At 42.7% G+C, this 17,817-nt stretch overlaps 1 protein-coding gene across 10 annotated transcripts in view; it reads left to right on the forward strand.

The window, feature by feature from the left end:
• The first annotated feature begins 5,360 nt into the window (after window positions 1–5,360).
• The window catches only part of LOC130295729 (putative N-acetylated-alpha-linked acidic dipeptidase), a 115,703-nt gene continuing 103,246 nt past the window's right edge, over window positions 5,361–17,817 (forward strand). For 3 of the 10 annotated variants that reach the window (XR_008848974.1, XM_056546775.1, XM_056546784.1), the window contains exon 1: window positions 16,493–16,529. Coding sequence is in view for 2 of the 10 variants with exons in the window: in XM_056546775.1 (XP_056402750.1) it covers window positions 16,513–16,529 (17 nt within the window). In the remaining 8 variants the exon portion in view is untranslated. The other 7 variants (XM_056546777.1, XM_056546782.1, XM_056546776.1 and 4 more) reach the window with 7 other exon arrangements.

The raw sequence follows: 17,817 nt of genomic DNA on the forward strand, positions 1-17,817 counted from the left end.
AAAGCCAACTTCAGAACAGATGGCATATCTGTGAATGGCAAAAGTATGTATATACCCCTGTACGTATATCTGATATGGCCTTGTACAGCAATAATCGCATCTAAATGTTTCTGGTAGATCTGCATATTTAGAATTTTTACCCAATCCTTCATACGAAACAGATTCAACCCTGTTATTTTTGTTGGTTTCCTTCCATAAAAGTCCATCAGGACTTTAACTTGGTCATTTCAAAACTGTATTCTTCTTCAACCAATCGTTGTCTTGCTGCAGACAGATGTCCTGATATTTTCCATAACAATTTGCTGGAATAATTCATAATTTATTGTTCCATCAATGGCTGCAAGTTGACCTGGCCTATATGCAAAAAAACAGGCTTAAACCATAAAACTACCACCACCATGTTTACAGCTTGTATGACCATTTTATACTGGAATTCTTTGTTTTCCTTTTTCCAATCATAACACTTCTCATTTAAACCAAAAATCCCTATTTTGGTATTGCTTGCCCACAAAACATTGCTCATAGTAGTCTGGCTTGTCCAGGTTATCTTTAGCAAACTGTAGATGGGCAGCAATTTCCTTTTTGGACAGAAGTGGCTTTATCCTTGCAATTCTACCATGCATGCCATTGTTTTATAGTCACAATCCACCTCCAAAAATGGAACTTCAGGCGCTGAGCGACCAGATAGTAGTATAAGCAAATAGCTTTATTCCCAGCATGCAACGCGTTTCACGCATCTGCGCTTCATATCTGGCTCATTTGATTTGGTTCTCTTCAGCTACTTTTAGGACTTGTGTGAAAATCTTTTTTAAGGTCCAATGTATGCAGAAATATAAAAACTTAGCACCACTGTTATCAGTGTTGTGAAAATAATTGTCATCAATTTCAAAAACTTTCCTTATTAAAATAGCTATGTAGGCTGCATGGGGAAAATATGGTCCTAGCTAGCGACACACAATGGAAAATAAAAGATTACCCTGTCATTTATGGTCATCCCTTTTATGTGAACTACAATGACTTCATTTCCAAAGGACAAAGCAACTACCGCAGGTTGGTAGGTTGGTAGGTTTGGCTATTCTGGACTTTTCAGAGTTCACCCCTTATACTATATTAATGCTTATTTCAGCAGCACCTGAATTTCAATGGTAAAATAAGAGGGTGGCGAGGGGGTTCATTGCCAAAATGCAAAGTCTTTAACAGGACCCCTCCCAAAATTAAGTTTATTATAGTACTGGTAATCTCTAATGTGACAGGGGAGCCACTGGGCCATATCAGAGAACAGATTACAGATACAACTGCAGACTTACATATTCATGGCCCTGAAAGGTTCTCCACTTCTGTACTTCATATATTCTGGATACTTCTCACAGTGATATTTCACTACATGCATAATGCACACAAAAATATGCTGGCACAAGGATAATAAAGAAAAATGTCACAGTACATTGTACATAAAATGAAGAACAAGGATAGACATGATGTCACTTTACAGGGATGACACAATATAGGAATAGTAAATACAGTGATGCTACAGTACAGCAACGTCACAATATAGGGATAATAAATACACTGATGTCACAGCACAGGGTACCGTAATAAACAAAGTAACATTTCAATATACAGATAATAAAGTAACATCACAACATAATGGTAAATAAACCAAGGTAAATAAATCCATTAATGTCATTATATAGGCATAGTAAATCAGTGATGTCACAATACAGGAATAAAATATGGATGTCACAGTTCAGGGATAATAAACTAGGCAATGTAACAAATATGTTTAGTAAATACACTGATGTCACAGTACAGGAATAATAAAAACAGTGATGTCACAATACAGGAATAAAATATGGATGTCACAGTTCAGGGATAATAAACTAGGCAATGTAACAAATATGTTTAGTAAATACACTGATGCACTGATGTCACAGTACAGGAATAATAAAAACAGTGATGTCACAGTAAAAGGATCAGAAACACAATGACATCACTGTACAAAAGTAACAAACACAGTGGTGTCATAGCACAGGGATAATAAATACAATGATGGCACAGTTTAGTATAACAAACCATGTGACGTCACAATACATGCATAGTAAACTCTGTCACCGCACAGGGGTAAGAAACATAGTGACATCACAAAGCAAGGATAATACTAACAAACTTTGATGCTACTATACATGTAAAGTAAATACAGCGAAAACACATTACAGGGATTATAAACACTGATGTTACAATCAATGTATGATAAACACAGTAATGTCACAGTACTTGGGTGATAAGCACAAATATGACATAGTGCAGATGAAATTAACATAGAAATACACAGATACTTTATACATGTTCCTGTAAAAGAATTAATAAAATCCTATAGGAATGTCAAAAGTTTTTATCGGCTGGGGTCTCAGCTCAGGCGCCAACCGATTATGCGAATGAGCCAGGAGAAAACCCCCTGGCAGTACGTTCCTCTGTCTCCTGTGTGTCTGAAACCTGGATGGCCCCACATATTCACATTGCAAGTCTGTCCAGGTCATGTGACACAAAGCCAGGAGAGAACATGCTAAGCACGCATTTCCCCTGGCTTGTTGTCGGGGTCTGAACATTCCGACTAATCAAAATTTTGGCATGCCTCTATGACATATCAAAGTTATTCAACATGAAAGTGCCTATGTCAAATTCTACTTAAACCTTCTTAGGACGATTCTTATACAGCAGGGGTGTCAAACTCAAATTCATCGGGGGCCGCTTCAGCAGTTTGGTCACCCTCAAAGGGCCGGTTGTATCTATAGGACAACTCCCCCCCCCCCCCCCACATACCATATATGCCGGCATATAAGACGACTGGGTGTATAAGACGACCCCCAACTTTTGCAGTTAAAATGTAGAGTTTGGGATATACTCGCCATGTAAGACTACCCCTCCTACCGCAATGTACAGTACCTTGTAGTTCCCCCCACATTAGGTAGGCAGCATGTTCCCCCACATTAGTAGGCAGCATGTTCCCCCACATTAGGTTGGCAGAATAGTTCCCCCCACATTAGGTAGGCAGTATAGTTCCCCCCACATTAGGTAGGCAGCATGTTCCCCCACATTAGGTTGGCAGTATAGTTCCCCCCACATTAGGTTAGCAGTATAGTTCCCCCCACATTAGGTAGGCAGCATGCTCCCCCACATTAGGTAGGCAGCATGTTCCCCCACATTAGTTGCCAGCATGTTCCCCCGCATAAGTTGGCAGTACAGTTCCCCCCACATTAGGTTGGCAGTATAGTTCCCCCCCACATTAGGTTGGCAGTATAGTTCCCCTCACATTAGGTTGGCAGTATAGTTCCCCCCACATTAGGTTGGCAGTATAGTTCCCCCCACATTAGGTAGGCAGCATACTCCCCCCACATTAGGTTGGCAGTATAGTTCCCCCCACATTAGGTAGGCAGCATGTTCCCCCACATTAGTTGCCAGCATGTTCCCCCACATTAGTTGGCAATATAGTTCCCCCCACATTAGATTGACAGTATAGTTCCCCCCACATTAGGTTCTCAGTATAGTTCCCCCACATTAGGTAGGCAGTATAGTTCCCCCGACATGACGTAGGCAGTATAGTTCCCCCCACATTAGGTAGGCCGTATAGTTCCCCCCCACATTAGGTAGGCAGCATGTTTCCCCACATTAGTTGCCAGCATGTTCCCCCAAATTAGTTGGCAGTATAGTTCCCCCCACATTAGGTTGGCAGCACCCCCCCCTCCCTCCCCACAGACATACAGCCTCCAGCCATATACAGTGGCTGGAGGCTGTATGTCTGTGTGCTGCCCCCACTGTGATCCAGTCACCGCTCCTCCAGACCGGGTCACATTTACTGCTATGGCCTATGGACCATAGCAGTAGGTGCCAGGACCGGTCGAGTGTTGACCGGAACACTGAAGAAGATAACGAGCCGCCGGTCACTTACCAGGGCCTGCGCGCATCCTCCTGCAATGATCCTGCCGTCCTCTTGTTCCTCCCGTGTCGGGACATCCCTGACGTACAACCATAGAGGCGGAGGACCAGGAGGTCCGAAGGAGGATCGCCGCGTATTCGCTGAAGAGGCGGCTTTCTTAAAAAAAAAAAAAAAACGAGATTAAAGGTGAAGGCTGGCGGCCGGCGGCGGGCCACATGACGAGGTCTGGCGGGCCGGGTGTTTGACACCCCTGTTATACAGGTACCTCTATACTCCTTCACAACTAAAGATATAGCAGTGTACTCCTTTTTATACTTGTTAATTATGTTCAAGTTTATTAATGTTTATGGTAAATGGTAATAACGCTGTTATAACCAGTTACACTGTGCTTGGCAGCCAGAGAAGTACCAGTTATTTGCTCTTACCACAATCACAACCCAGGAGAATTGCAGCCCCATCTAGTGGTAGCTTTTATTACTGTCTCCATTTTTACTTTTTTCTATATGCCCTGGTTATATCTGATTCATGCAGGTTGCAGGGTTTGCTATAGCAAAGTGTAAAAAAAAAAGTGTAAATCAGAGTATGATCTCAGGAATGTGGAGGCCAAGTCAACAATTATAACATAGTAACATAGTTTGTAAGGTTGAAAAAAGACAAGAGTTCAACCCAAAACCCTACTGTGTTGATCCAGAGGAAGGCAAAAAAAAACAGTGGAGAGCCACGGGGTGCGATGTGAGGTATTTGGGCAGATGGTGTTGCCCAGGGGTAGATGGTGTAAACCCCTTAGTGTTAGTGATGCCAGGGCGGTTTCAGCTTAGTAAATGAGGCCCTATGACTTTTTGGTGTACAACAAATTATATACATTTTATTATACTATAACAATTATAGTACAAGTCCGAAAATATTTCCCTTGTGCATAACTGTGGGCAAAATATATAACTATGGCATATTTACACAGATGTCCACGTATAGCTCAGTAGTCCAGATACACTATAGAGTTCAGGTTTCTGAAAATCATGGCCGAAGCCAGGCACAACACTTAAGAGATTGGTTACCACAAAATTTTCTTGACTAGTCCGTCAGGCACTGTGCTTAAACGTTGCTTGGAAACCTGGAACAACAAAAATTGTGTTTGCACACAGAAGTCAGTTAGTCTTACGACCAAGTTTGGTAAAGTAACTGTACACGAGTACACAAATAGAACATTTATTTTATGTAGGTACTCTTCCATTCCAACCTCATCGGTCAAGCTGCTTTCTAGGCTGTCACATATACCTAAGACCACGAGACTGGGTCTCCTCCATGGGGTTGACATGTGTGTTCCATGAGACATGGGACAAACAGGATTCAGTGATGGTCGGACTCATAGTGACCTCCACTTGTACAGCAGCAGCTTGCGCCACTAGTGGAATGACAGTTGGTGCCTGTTGGGCTGAGATACCCTGGGTGGTGATTCCCCACATGATGGCAAGTACCCAGGAACACTGCTGGGCACTAAGGGGTTAATGTGACTCACCACCGGTACTGGAGACTGACTTGCGAGCATTGGTGTCTGCGTCTCATTTGCCATCTGCATGTCACTTGCGACCGTTGGGTGTCTGCAGAGTTTGCACTGCAGCGGGCACCTGGTCGGAATTTTCGGAGCTGGACGCAGCCACCGGGATTCGCAATATGGCTGCGCCCAGGGAACTTCCTGTTTTTGTCCCCTCGGCAACGGGCTCCAGCAAAATGGCCACCGGCTGGAAACACGTCATCAGCGCAACACTGACTTCCGGTCCCCTGGCAACAAGAGGCGGATCTTCACAGTTCCACTTCGGACTGGGTACTGCAATGTGATTTCCAAGCCCAGGGGCGGGCAGACATTTTGGCGCATAACATGGCTTCAGTTCTGCTTTTGCACAGGCAGAAAAACTTTCTTCACCTCCCCCTCTACTTTATCAGCACCACAGTAAAAACACATTACAGTAACAAAGTCTCGTACACTTTTCTCGCGCAAACTTTTTCGCTTCGGCATGCGATTTCTCTTGGACACAGTTCAGACTCAGACTAGAGGACTAGTGGCACACACCCATATCCTGTTCCTGATGACAAAAAGATTGTGAAGAGCCACAGGGTGCGATGTGAGGTGTAGGGGCAGGGCAGATGGTGTTACCCAGGGGTAGATGGTGTTAACCCCTTAGTGTTTGTGACACCAGGGCGTGGTTTGCCTATGTAACCACCTGAAGGAAGTCCTGTTAGTCCTAGGTTAGGCAGGGGTAAATAATAGTCCAAGGCCAGGTTAAGGTTAATGGTAGCTTTTACTGATGTAGTCAGATGGTAACAGTCTTTACAGCTGGGCCAGGATCCCAGAGAGGTGACCAGTAAGACAGGGGACCTCGCAGCTTGCTGGGACTTGCAGTGACTTGACAGACTTTAACACAGCCACGCTAGCTATAATTGACTTGACTGAAGATAGTGACAGCAGACACAGATGACTTGACTTACTGACTTGTGGCTGCAATTTAGGCTTGAGGCCTCCAGATGTGTGGACACTGGCTCTGACACGTCTGGACTGGACTTGACCTCAGCAGAAAGTGTGTAGAAAGAGAGATTGTAGTACCTCCCCCTCTTATAAAGGGGGGCTGAGCAAGGAGCCCATAGGCTAGCTGCGGGTCATCTGGTCACCTGGTGCCCTCTGGGTAACAAAACATATGACTTAAACATATGACAACCCTTATGTGACTAACAACCATGTGACCATATCAAAGGTCCTTTACCCTTAGCACATAACTTATACACATTAGGGGGAACACTGCAGGTGAGCCCAGAGGACGTACAGGGACTCAAGCTAATAAGACTGAGGGATGAAATCCTGTACTGAGACATCACAGCCCCATGAGGCGGATACCAATTGCCGCATAACAGAGGAAAAATTCCTTCCCGACTCCAATATGGCGATCAGAATAAATCCCTGGATCAAAGTTCTATCCAAATAAATCTACTATCCATAACCTGTAATGTTATTACTTTATAGAAAAACATCCAGGACCCCCTTGAACTTGTTTATTACTAATTCTTATGTTCCTTAAACTATTTCTGAACAAGTTTTGCAGCGTGGCAATTATCCTGCGGAAAGTGGCACTGACAGTAGGAAATACCACAACTAGGAGGTAAACCTAGTCTGTGACAAAGTGAAAGTGTACCTGTCATTAAATTTTTTTTTATAAATAAAATAAAAAACTTTTATTATATCATATAGATATATCAAAAGTTTTTATTGGTCAGGGTCTTAATCAGTAGAACAAATCATGCTTATTGTGTTCTCTCCCTGCTCTGTGTCATGTGACCAGGATGGGATTGTCTCATGATGTAAGGCTATGGGACCGACAGTCTTGCTTACATAAACACAACGTGGGGAGACAAGTGCCCATCAGGACGGTTCACTCAGCCCCCAACTAATGACAAATGTTGTTATTATAATGACAGGTACATTTTAAGGTAGGGGGTATGTGTTGAAGTAAATCCACACTAATACGGGAACCCGAAATTTCCCAGTAGAATGTTGTACAGAGAATCAGATTGAATTAATCAAATTTACTCCTCCTTATAGTGCATACTGCTGCCATCTCTTTCCCAAGAAACGGACACAGGCCCAAGAACACTCAAATAGAAATGTCATTCATCCGACCAGGCTACTTCCAGGACTCCATGGTCCTTCTAGTATGTGCCCATTGTAGGCACTTATGACAGTGAAAAGCATAGTAAATGCACTGCGACGTATCTGCAATTATGCAGCCCTTTACTAAGCCAGCTGCTATAGCTTGTGTGTTCTGACTCCTATTATATCAAGTACACTGCTCAAAAAAATAAAGGGAACACTAAAATAACATATCCTAGATCTGATTGAATGAACTAATCGTATGAAATACTTTCGTCTTTACATAGTTGAATGTGCTGACAACAAAATCACACAAAAATTATCAATGGAAATCAAATTTATCAACCCATGGAGGTCTGGATATGGAGTCACACTCAAAATCAAAGTGGAAAACCCCACTACAGGCTGACCCAACTTTATGTAATGTCCTTAAAACAAGTCACAATGAGGCTCAGTAGTGTGTGTGGCCTCCACGTGCCCGTATGACCTCCCTACAATGAGGTGGCGGATGGTCTCCTGAGGGATGTCCTGGACAGTCTGTGGTGCAATGTGGTGTTGGTGGATGAAGCGAGACATGATGTCCCAGATGTGTTCAATCAGATTCAGGTCTGGGGAACGGCCGGGTCAGTCCATAGTATCAATGCCTTCCTCTTGCAGGAACTGCTGACACACTCCAGCCACATGAGGTCTAGTATTGTCTTGCATTAGGAGGAACCCAAGGCCAACCGCACCAGCATATGGTCGCACAAGGGGTTTGAGGATCTAATCTCGGTACCTAATGGCAGTCAGGCTACCTCTGGCAAGCACATTGAGGAGCACTGGAGGATGTTGCAGGCAGAAGAACATTCTCCATGGCGTCTCCAGACTCTGTCACATGTGCTCAGTGTGAACCTGCTTTCATCTGTGAGGAGCACAGGGTTCCAGTGGCGAATTTGACAATCTTGGTATCTCTGGCAAATGCCAAACGTCCTGTACAATGTTGGGCTATAAGTACAACCCCCACCTGTGGACGTCGGGCCCTCATACCACCCTCATGGCCTGCTGGAGGTCATTTTGCAGGGCTCTGGCAGTGCTCCTCCTTGCACAAAGGTGGAGGAAGTGGTCCTGCTGCTGGGTTGTTGCCCTCCTACGGCCTCCTCCACATCTCCTGATGTACTGGCCTGTCTTCTGGTAGCGCCTCCATGCTCTGGACACTACACTGACAGACACAGCAAACCTTCTTGCCACAGCTCACATTGATATGCCATCCTGGATGAGCTGCAATACCTGAGCCACTTGTGTAGGTTGTAGACTCCATCTCAAGCTACCACTAGAGTGAAAGCACTACCAGCATTCAAAAGTGACCAAAACATCAGTCAGGAAGCATAGAAACTGAGAAGTAGTCTGTGGTCACCCCCTGCAGAACCACTCCTTTATTGGGGGTGTCATGCTAATTGCCTATAATTACCACCTGTTGTCTGTTCCATTTGCACAACAGCATGTGAAATTGATTGTCAATCAGTCTTGCTTCCTGAGTGGACAGTGTGATTTCACAGAAGTGTCATTGACTTGGAGTTACATTGTGTTGTTTAAGTGTTCCCTTTATTTTTTTGAGCAGTGTATTTACTTCATTAGTAATTTGTTCTACAATAGTTCTTCTGAAGGATTGCCTACGCTCTTAGAAATCATTGACCTGGTAATGGGCCACTGGTTGTCCTTCTTTGGACCACTTTAAATAGGGGCTAACTACAACATACCAGGAAACCCCACTAAACCTGCTATTTTGGAGATTCTGTGACCCAGATGTATAACCATCACAATTTGGTCCTTGTAAGAGTCACTCAGAACCCTACACTTGCCCATGGAGGCGTGAATGTCCGAAAAATTCCTTCTTGACACTTGAGCTTAGTGCATAATAAAAAATAATCCAGCTTTTGCCCTAAAAGGCTGCTCAAACTGTGATATGGGTGTTTAAATCCTCATTTCTACCATGTCCTTGGTATATCCCTGTATGCTAATAACTACAAAGTAGCTATTAGGGTGTAACTGGTCACAGGCCTTGTTAGTCATGATTTACAGGTAATGAGCAGCCAGTCAGCTTCAGGGTATCACTGCAGTTAAACACAGTTAAAGAAAACAACATCTTCCAGGACTTTGTGCTGGCCAGGTGTATATAATACCTATTCTGACCAACAAGGTGAAAGGCTGCCATGCCAGGGTGATCCCCGACTCCTAGAATGTGTCACAAGGTGATCCTCTTACATGCAGATGCAGTGATGCCCTGAAAGCTGACTGGCTGCTATGAGTGACATCGGAAGCTCCTAGCTTGTCAATCATGCTTGACCAGGCAAACACCGGTGACTTGTGATGGCCCCAATCATTACTTGGTAGTCATTAGCATATGGCGCAGGACTCGATCGAAGTCCTTTTTCTTTGGATTGCAAGAACGGCCTAATATAATTCGGACATGGTATGAAGGATGATGTAGTCATCAATAGAACAGTGTGAGCAGTCTTGGGGTAGGAGGGCATATAAAAAGAGAACAGGACAAATAGCGCTGCCTTGTGCCGTTACCTTTGGTAATACAGGCATTATGTGAGATATCACTATCTACGTACCTGATGGTGTTGGGCTCAGAGAGTCATATGATATGACTTGAAAAAGAGAGCAGGTGGCTCTCGAAATGCATTGTCGCCTTTTAACAATAAAATAACGTATTTATTTTATACGGAATTCCCAGTGAATTCCCTTACTGCGCCCGGAACAAACCTGATTTTTTCTTCTTTGGATGTCCTCCATCGGTTCCTAGAGATCAGTCTTAGGGTAGGGTCACACATAGGGTATACACAGCTAATTTCACAAGGGCTGCACAAAATCTGCTGCACAATGGGAATATGCTGCTTATTCTCCTATGAGCAGACACACAGGGCTATCCATTGCAGCCCTGTGTGCAGTACGTTTTGGAGGCAGGCTGAGTGCCCCATCCTGACTGTGACCCGAGGCCTCGTCTCCATGCCTCACGGCACACACAGGGCTGCCCTTAGGTAACTCTGTGTGTCGACTTACTGGAGAATAAGCAACGTATTTCCCACTTTGTGCAGCATGAAATACGCTGCTTATACGCTATGTGTAACTGTACCCTTATAGGGTAAAATCTGGTGACAGGTTCCCTTTCAAGAGGTTGTCCGGGGTTAGAAAAACATGGCTCCTGTCTTTCAAAATCAGAGCCATACCAGCCCACAGCTTGTGAACTCAGAGACAGGTGAACATTCTGTTTAAATTGTCATATTGATGTGACATACTAATCTCTCCACATATTGTATTATCTTGGATTTTCTTTTTTATGCATAGTTCTTCACAACTGCAGTTTTCTTTGCTTTTCCTTCCCCCTTGAGAAGGTCTTTTGAATGAAGCCGGTGCTTTCGGGGTGGAGTTCTTTACTATAAACAATTACTGGCAACTTTGCCCATAGCGTTATTGCAAAATTTGGCAATGAGAATATTTCCTTCTCTTTTACTAATCCACTTGGCTCTTCACCTGCCCTTTCTGTTACTTATCAACGCTGCAATGTATCATCATTCAATGAAGTCTGAATAATAGTAAATTGTTGACAGTAAGTCATATGTGAAAATACAGAGATCCATAAAACAATAACCAGGAGATAAACAGAGCAACTCCAGGAGAGAGCGAGGAGAGTGTCCACAGCTTAAAGGCATCAGAAGGCTGAATATACGAGACCTCGACAGATTGCTGGATCAGAAAGTAACAACGCTTTACTGGACGGTATATTATATTTGCAACGTAATGTGTTTTTTTCTTTTACTGTAAGTTTTTGGTAAAACATTATAGAGGCAGAGCACTCAATTTTAAACAATTTTGCCTCAACAGGATATACTTTTTTTTTGTCACTTTTTTGTCATTTAAAATAAAACATTTTTTTTTATTTAACGTCAGAAGTTTAACTCAGTTAGGGTCTGAGTGCTGAGACCCCCAACCATCTGAGACCCCCGACCAAAAATAAGCAGGGAGAAGAGTCCAGCTAAGCGCTTCTCTTCCCATCTCTTCCCTCACTGCAGGAGATTGATTCTATAAAAAAAAATCTCCTGCAGCAGGGAGAGAAGCACTTAGCATGCACTTCTCCTAGCTCCTTTTTAAGATGGTTGGGCATCTTAACACCAAGACCCCGACCTATCAAAACTTTTATCTTTAAAGTTTCTGATACAGAACTCAAGATCTCAATTGACACTAAGTTTCCTTAGTGGTAGAAGAAGACATCCAGCGTGTCATCTTTTAAATCAGTCTTTTCCAAACAGGGTGTCTCCAGCTGTTGCAAAACTACAACTCCCAGCATACCCAGACGCTTTGGCTGTCCAGGATTGGATGCAAGTGTGGAAGATCAAAAGCAAAAACCGCATCCCTCTTGTCTCTGGGCTGTGGTTGGTATTGTAGCTCAGCACCTCTTATTTGCTTTCTTCAAAAATAGCACCACACCTGTCCTCAGGTTGTGTGTGGTATTGCAGCTCAGTTCCATTGAAGTGAAAGGAGCCAAGTTGTAATACCAAACAGAACCTGAGCACAGGTTTATGGAAGACATTTGCTTAATTCTTCTGATAGCCCCTTTAATTCTAATCCCAGGCAACTCCTTTAATGCAATTTTTACTTTTTAATAGCATCTATAGAAAATAGATAATACAGCATTGTAATAGCACATTGCATACAGCTACTTAGAACAATTATTCATTGTGTCAAGGTTTTTATAGTATAGTATAGTTAGTATAATATGAAGATTGTAGATCAACTAGCATTGGAGAAAAGCAGCTACACAGCGTGGCCTATTATTACTGCTTATAATACCCCCCCCCCCCCCCTTATTATTCTATAGTGATAAATATGATGAATGGTAAAGGAAAGAGATACAATATATACAATATAGCACGGCGGAAAATTACTATGGAGTATGAAGTGAGCCTCCTACACCTTCCTTTATCTTGGATTATAGACAAAATGGATTGGATGTGGGAAACAACGCACATATGGGAACAAGCCCTTACTGTGCAGAAGTAATCTATATTTTCATCCCAGTTGCACAAAGGATTTTATTGTTTGTTACGGTACACCGGGGCGAACAATGTGTTCTTGTTGATCGCATGGCCCGGGGTAATGACTAGTGATATGGTGTCAGAGTAAACTAACACGATGCGTTCAGACAGGAAGACACCCGTCATGCAGTACATTATACCAAAGCAAAAAAAGGAAGAAGTACACCATGTAGCGCACACCCAATCAATGTACAAAATGCATAAATCACTTTAGACAACAAGAAACTAGTGTTGAGCGGCATAGGCCATATTCGAATTCGCGAATATTCGCGAATATATGGACGAATATTCGTATATATTCGCGAATATTCGCATATTCGTTATACTCTCGTTTTATTTTTGCATACGCGAAGATTCGCGTATACGAAAATTAAAATATGTGAAAATTCGCATACACAAAATTAGTACGTGCGAAAATTCGCATATGCGAAAAGTAGCATATGCTAATTTTCGCATATTTGAATTTTCGCACGCCAGTCTCACACAGTAGTATTACAGCCTTCTTTACACCACACAAGCTGGAAGCAGAGAGGGGTGATCACTGTGATGTGTACTGTGAAGGAAAAAAAAAAAAAAAAAAACGAATATTCGTAATTACGAATATATAGCGCTATATTCGCGAAATTCGCGAATTCGCGAATATGCGATATTCGCGAATAATATTCGAATTGCGAATATTCGCGAGCAACACTACAAGAAACCCCCATAAAAACATTTAAAAGAGGCATAAACATGCCCTCCCACAACAGGGGGGAGCCCGTAGGACCCCTCCCAGGACACCTGTATAAATATATAAGTTCTAACACCACCTCTGAATATACATCCAAATAACAAGATAGTTCAATATCTATACAATCTGCATATGTTACCACAGACTCCCTGCCAAATATAATATACAATATACAACCTGATTAAAGGGAAATCCCCATGTATAGCAGACAGGAGGCTGGGAAAGGCAAGAATCAAGAAGCAATGTAATGCAAGATCCCTATACAGGCGTCCCCCTGAACCCCACGCGTTCTGTCACCTACTGGTGACTTCCTCAGGCGTTAACACGTTATCACGTAGGTGACGGAACGCGTGGGGTTCAGGGGGACGCCTGTATAGGGATCATTCATTACATTGCTTCTTAATTCTTGCATTTCCCAGCCTCCTGTCTGCTATACTTGGGGATTTGCCTTTAATCAGGTTGTATATTGTATATTATATTTGGCCGGGAGTCTGTGGTAACATGTGCAGATTGTATAGATATTGAACTATCTTGTTATTTGGATGTATATTCAGAGGTGGTGTTAGAACTTATATACAATGGGGATCAAAAGTTTGGGCACCCCAGGTAAAAATTTGTATTTATGTGCATAAAGAAGCCAAGGAAAGATGGAAAAATCTCCAAAAGGCATCAAATTACAGATTAGACATTCTTATAATATGTCAACAAAAGTTAGATTTTATTTCCATCATTTACACTTTCAAAATAACAGAAAACAAAAAAATGGCGTCTGCAAAAGTTTGGGCACCCTGCAGAGTTAATATCTTGTACTGCCCCCTTGTACTACCACAGCTTGTAAACGCTTTTTGTAGCCAGCCAAGAGTCTTTCAATTCTTGTTTGAGGTATCTTTGCCCATTCTTCCTTACAAAAGTCTTCCAGTTCTTTGAGATTTCTGGGCTGTCTGTCACGCACTGCTCTTTTAAGGTCTATCCATAGATTTTCAATTATGTTGCGGTCAGGAGATTGTGAAGGCCATGGAAAAACCTTCGGTTTACGCCTCTTTATCCCCCGTGGATTTCGAGGTGTGTTTAGAATCATCCATTTGTAGAAGCCACCCTCTCTTTAACTTCAGCTTTTTCACAGATGGCGTCAAGTTAGCATCCAAAATTTGCTGAAATTTTATTGTATCCATTTTTCCTTCTACACGTGAGATGTTCCCTGTGCCACTGGCTGCAATACAACCCCAAAGCATGATTTATCAACCCTCATGCTTAACAGTTGGACAGAGGTTCTTTTCATAAAATTCTGTTCCCCTTCTTCTCCAAACGTACCTTTGTTCATTTCGGCCAAAAAGTTCCATTTTAACCTCATCGGTCCACAGAACTTGTTTCCAAAATGCATCAGGCTTGTCTATATGTTCATTTGCAAAGTTCAAATGCTGATTTTTGTGTTGAGGACGTAGAAGAGGTTTTCTTCTGATGACTCTTCCATGAAGACCATATTTGTACAAGTATCTCTTTATAGTGGAATAGTGTACCACAACTCCAGTGTCTGCCAGATCTTGCTGGAGGGATTGTGCAGTCAAACATGGGTTTTGAATTGTTTTTCTCACAATCCTGCGAGCTGTTCTGTCTGATATTTTTCTTGGTCTTCCAGATCTTGCTTTAACTTCCACTGTTCCTGATGACTGCCATTTCTTAATTACATTCCGAACAGAGGATATTGACATCTGAAAACATTTTGCTATCTTCTTATAGCCTTCTCCAGCTTTGTGAGCGTCAACTATTTTCAGTTTCAGATTTCTAGACAACTGCTTAGAAGAACCCATGTTGCTGATTGTTGGGGCAAGGTCAGATGTGTCTGGGCATTTAAAACCTTTGAGATTGACATCACCTGGTCTTCCCAGATGATGATTGAGAACAATCCATGACACTGGCAGGTCTCAGCTTTGCAAGGGGGGCAGTGTATGTTATAAATTCTGCAGGGTGCCCAAACTTTTGTTGACATATTATAAGAATGTCTAATCTGTAATTTGATGCCTTTTGGAGATTTTTCCATCTTTCCTTGGCTTCTTTATGCACATTAAAACAAATTTTTACCTGGGGTGCCCAAACTTTTGATCCCCACTGTATTTATACAGGTGTCCTGGGAGGGGTCCTACAGCCTCCCCCCTGTTGTGGGAGGGCATGTTTATGCCCCTTTTAAATGTTTTTATGGGGGTTTCTTGTTGTCTAAAGTGATTTATGCATTTTCTAATAAAGATTTTTTTGTACATTGATTGGGTGTGCGCTACATGGTGTACTTCTTCCTTTTTTTTGCTTTGACTATTACATGGTACACATGGTAGCACCCCTGTTTACTATTAAGAACATTATATATATATATATATTACACACATATATATATATATATATATATATATATATATATATATATATATAGCTGAGCCTGCTAGTGTTTTAGTGTTGCATTACATTATACCAACACATAACCAACTTCAAGTGACAGCTGCTCTATGCCGTACTGTGTATGACATAGAGAATCACCTCCATCCCTGCTCTGGGCTGTGATAGTCTATGGAAAGTGTGAAGATTAGATGTGACAATACTGAAAGCTGTGCCAAGAGGTAACAGAGGATTTCTGGTCATAGACAAATATTACATATCTAACAAGTACATGATTAGGAAGAAAAGAGGTCAATCCAGAAAATGTATAAAAAGGGCAAAAAAATGGCAATTGTACTAAAAACGGCATTAAAATGAGAAATGTACAATGTGTACAACAGTCAGATTACAAGACATAGTTTGCCCCCATGGCAGGTGCCATAGTGATCCCTTCCATAAAGTAGCCAGGCATTGGTACATCGCTCAGTGCAAATAAGAGGTGCTAACAGCTTTTGCAAAACTACAACTCCCATCATGCCCGGACAGCCTTTGGCTGTCCGGGCATGCTGGGAGTTGTAGTTTTGCAACAGCTGGAAGCACACTGAATGAGAAACACTGATTAGAACATCTACTCACCTCCTCTGTGTTTTCTGCAGGCTCACTTTCCTTCCTCAATCCCAAAGACAAGGCACATCTATATCTCTGGATAACATATGAGGGCTTTAGAAAAAAAAAAAAAAAAACAAGAATAAACATTATAATTGATCAAATGGGATCTACAGTAAGGTTTGTGCTACATCTGGGTGTTTCTTGGACTATTATACACGTTGCACAAGTTATGATACTAGACCAGTGTTTCCCAAGCGCGGTCCTCAAGTCCACCCCAACAAGCCATGTTTTCAGGATTTCCTTTGTTTTTCACAGATTATATAATCATGGTCAGTGCATCAGGCATCACCACAATGATATCACCTGAAAGACTATGGAAATACTTCAAACATGACCTGTTGGGAGGACTTGAGGATCACGCTTGGGAAACACTATACTAGATAAGAAGAATATGGTATGGTCAAATGAAGTCAAAACATAAATCACTAGGTTTCTAGGGAGATTGATAGGGACTGCCTGACTTGCAGTAAATGCTATTTTTAAATCTTGTTACTGAAAAGATGACTAGATGATCTGCCATCTAACCTTGGGTCTCTGCAGCAGAGTATACGACATGTATTTTGCTGTGCTCTATCTGTACTGCCCTGCCTTCTACTTGTGCTACATGTACTGCCCTGCCATCTACTTGTGCTACATGTACTGCCCTGCCTTCTACTTGTGCTACATGTACTGCCCTGCCCTCTACTTGTGCTACATGTACTGCCCTGCCCTCTACTTGTGCTACATGTACTGCCCTGCCTTCTACTTGTGCTACATGTACTGCCCTGCCTTCTACTTGTGCTACATGTACTGCCCTGCCATCTACTTGTGCTACATGTACTGCCCTGCCTTCTACTTGTGCTACATGTACTGCCCTGCCCTCTACTTGTGCTACATGTACTGCCCTGCCTTCTACTTGTGCTACATGTACTGCCTTGCCATCTACTTGTGCTACATGTACTGCCCTGCCATCTACTTGTGCTACATGTACTGCCCTGCCATCTACTTGTGCTACATGTACGGCATGCCCTCTACTTGTGCTACATGTACTGCCCTGCCCCCTACTTGTGCTACATGTACTGCCATGCCATCTACTTGTGCTACATGTACTGCACTGCCCTCTACTTGTGCTACATATACTGCCCTGCCCTCTACTTGTGCTATATGTACTGCCCTGCCATCTACTTGTGCTACATGTACTGCCCTGCCATCTACTTGTGCTACATGTACTGCCCTGCCATCTACTTGTGCTACATGTACTGCCCTGCCCTCTACTTGTGCTACATGTACTGCCCTGCCCCCTACTTGTGCTACATGTACTGCCATGCCATCTACTTGTGCTACATGTACTGCACTGCCCTCTACTTGTGCTACATATACTGCCCTGCCCTCTACTTGTGCTACATGTACTGCCCTGCCCTCTACT

The sequence above is a fragment of the Hyla sarda genome, chromosome 11 (genome assembly GCF_029499605.1).
Source record: "Hyla sarda isolate aHylSar1 chromosome 11, aHylSar1.hap1, whole genome shotgun sequence".
NCBI classification, from domain to species: domain Eukaryota; kingdom Metazoa; phylum Chordata; class Amphibia; order Anura; family Hylidae; genus Hyla; species Hyla sarda.